At 45.2% G+C, this 2,932-nt stretch overlaps 1 protein-coding gene across 6 annotated transcripts in view; it reads right to left on the reverse strand.

Moving 5' to 3' along the window:
• The window catches only part of Med24 (mediator complex subunit 24), a 23,925-nt gene extending 21,984 nt beyond the window's left edge, over positions 1-1,941 (reverse strand). For 2 of the 6 annotated variants that reach the window (XM_029546348.1, XM_029546345.1), the window contains exons 1-3: positions 1,888-1,941; positions 1,322-1,524; positions 1,152-1,234 (exon numbers count right to left, since the gene is read on the reverse strand). In XM_029546348.1, coding sequence (XP_029402208.1) covers positions 1,152-1,234; positions 1,322-1,451 — 213 coding nt within the window. In that variant the 5' untranslated portion in view covers positions 1,452-1,524; positions 1,888-1,941. Of the gene's footprint in view, positions 1-1,151; positions 1,235-1,321; positions 1,525-1,633; positions 1,734-1,810 lie in introns of those variants that run through there. The other 4 variants (XM_021212984.1, XM_029546344.1, XM_029546346.1 and 1 more) reach the window with 4 other exon arrangements.
• Between the last annotated feature and the right edge of the window lie 991 nt (positions 1,942-2,932).

Here is a 2,932-nt window from a genome sequence, read left to right on the forward strand (position 1 = left end):
GAGTTCCAGGACAGCCAAGGCTACACAGAGAAAAACCCTGTCTCGAAAAACCAGTACCTTGCCCATGCTAGGCAAGCACACTACTAACAGAGCTCCATCCCTATCCCTGGGTAAGCGTACCTTAAATTTCTGTCTCGATCCCTATGATATCACGTATGTGATATAATAAACAGAAACACGTAAACAAAAGTGCTGGGTAGTGTTCAGCTCTGTTGCACCAATGTCAAATATCCTTCAGCTCTTTTGTGGTGTGGTGACAGGATCGAATCCAGGGCCTTGTCCCTGCTAAGCAAACATTTACCAATGAACTGTATCTGCAGCCCTTACTTTCAGTAGTGGATAACTTGTGATTTGTCCAGCCCAGCCTGTGTAGAATTATAATTTCCTCTCTGCTCTTCATTCTCATTCATTTGTGTGACTAACTTCTACTCAACACAGAGACCTTGGTTTAAACATCACTTCCTCTAGAAAGCCTTCTGTGATTGCTCAGGCAGGACCAGGCATCTCTTCCATATACTCTCTTCATTTCTATACTCTGTCCTAATTATACCATAAACCCATCGATCAACGATTAGTGATAGTCTGCATTGCCTTCAACTTCCCTTGTGTGTACTAGGGTCAAATCCCCAGGACTTACCATTGTGTCACAAACATTAACATTTGCAAATACCCAAATAGGGATTATAGCTCAAAGGTAGAACACTTGCCTAGCATCTGCAGGTCCTAGGTTTGATGAGCACCCACCCACTCCCAAATCAATTGTGGGAGGCGGTAGCAGAAAAATCAGGAATTCAAGTCCAGTCTGGGCTACAGAAAACACTGTGTCAAAAACAGAAACAAGGATCTGGCGAAGAGGCTCAGCAGGTAAAGGTGCTTGGCGTGCAAGCCTGCTGATGTGAGTTCAAATCCCCAGAAAGGTGGGAAGAACAGAACCAACTCCACAAAAGTATCTTACCTCCACAAGCATTCTGCGACATACATGTAATTTTTTAAAATTTTACTTGTAAATGTATATGGGGAGAGTAAATAAATGTAATATTCATTCACTACAACAAATGAAGCGTTATTTTTGTATTAAATTAAGCCTAAACGGACAACTGTCAGTTCTCCAGGCGTTTCATCTCCAAAAGCCAAGAGTCGGGAATGTTTACCTGGGAACTAATGGCGTACTTCAGGTAAGACAGGAGAAGAGGATTGGGGGAAGGTCCAATCATGGCCTGCTCCAGGAGCGCTTCTGCAAGGGAGATTAAAGTAAGGCTGAGTGGTTACAGCTGTTCTGAGGTTACCCGTCCCATCCTTCTTTCCCCATTTTACTTGAGACCTGCTAGGTTGAAAATGTCCCAGGTGGCTCCTTTGGGGAAGAATTTTTTCATGTTGATTGCCCATTGGTAGTCACTCCATCGCTCTTTCCAGGCTTGCAAAATGGCCTGCTTCAGGTTCACCACCTTCATGATGTCACTCCGAGGGGGCGAGAAGAGTGACAAGGTGGGAGTTTAAAAACGGGGCCAGACGAGAACTGGAGTTCTGAGGGAAAGAACAAGGGAGACGTAAATAGAACGGAAATTCGGGAAGACTTAAGCAAAACTGGAAAAACTAGACAGAGTAGGAGGCGTCAAGGTAGCGGCTCTGTCACCTTCTCAGTTTCTGAACCACCGTTTCTCGAATTGGGACCGAAAGTGTCAACAAAGCCCCGAAGCGAGCAGGAGAGGGTTAAGCCCGCTCGGGTTGCCTAATTATGCCCTTCGCTCTAGCTACGTCCCTCACCACTACCACCACAAACCCAGATCTACCCTCTCCCCATTCCCTCTACCTTCCTCGGCCCTGAAGTTGTAATTCCTTCTTTTCTTTCATCCACCATCTCCCCAAATTCAAGCCTACCATACAAACCGGTTGTACATCGTAGGCAGCGCCATCTTGACACCTACTAAGGAAATCATTTACTATTGGCCGGCGGCAACACACATCAACCAATAGAAACGTAGCAAGAGGGCAAGTCCTGCCACAATACCTTCTGGGAATTGTAGTTCTTTGTCTAAAGATTTCTCTAAGCCGCCAAACAAGCAAAAGGATTAATCTAATTGGTTCCGGTGGTTTTTATCTGAGATTATCCGAAGAGCTGAGGTACGTTGGTACCCAGAGACTCAGGGTGTAGGGAGAAACCAACTCTCTGTCTCCCAGTGATGTCGCCATCTACCCCTACCTTCAATCATTCTGATACTATGGCTATTCCCCAGAAATGAGGCATAACAGTGGATTCTAACCTAGCTTCTGTTTTGGCTTCTAACCTGGCTTCTATTTGGGTTTTGACTTTTGTTCTCGAAAGCCCCTGTATCCACTAGAGATCTCATTTTCACATTTCTATTCCAAAAGAGACACTGAAGTGGGGGTAGCAGCACATAGACCATTATTTTATCCCCAAATCTGACAATTCTCCCAGAATTCACTGATCCTGAATACTGTTTGGATCCAGGAGAAAACAGAAGCCAGACATGGAACCACACCCTAGTCACTGCACTCAGGAGGCAGAGGCAGTCGGGTCTCTAAGTTCAAGGCCAGCCTGGTCTACAGAGTGAGTTCCAGGACAGCCAGGAGGACTACACAGAGAAACCCTGCCCCAAAAACACAAAACACAAAACCAAAACAACAACAGAGGAAATATTGGTTAAAATTATTGTGTGTCTCAAAAATTGTTTAGGGAAACAAATGTTACGATATTGTGGCTAAGACCATCCTGTGCAGAAACACATTTGGAGGCAGAGTTTTATCACCCCTCTTTTTCTTGGCTCCCAATCTCATATCCCGAGAAGATAAATCAGCCTGTTTCTTCAAATCCCGTCTATATTCCCCAACACCTCTCTTCTGTCCCACACTCCTTTTTGTACAGCTATGAAAGCACTCTACCACGGAGCGACAGTCCCCTCCCCAAGCTACC

Source organism: Mus pahari, chromosome 14, assembly GCF_900095145.1.
Source record: "Mus pahari chromosome 14, PAHARI_EIJ_v1.1, whole genome shotgun sequence".
Lineage (NCBI taxonomy): Eukaryota > Metazoa > Chordata > Mammalia > Rodentia > Muridae > Mus > Mus pahari.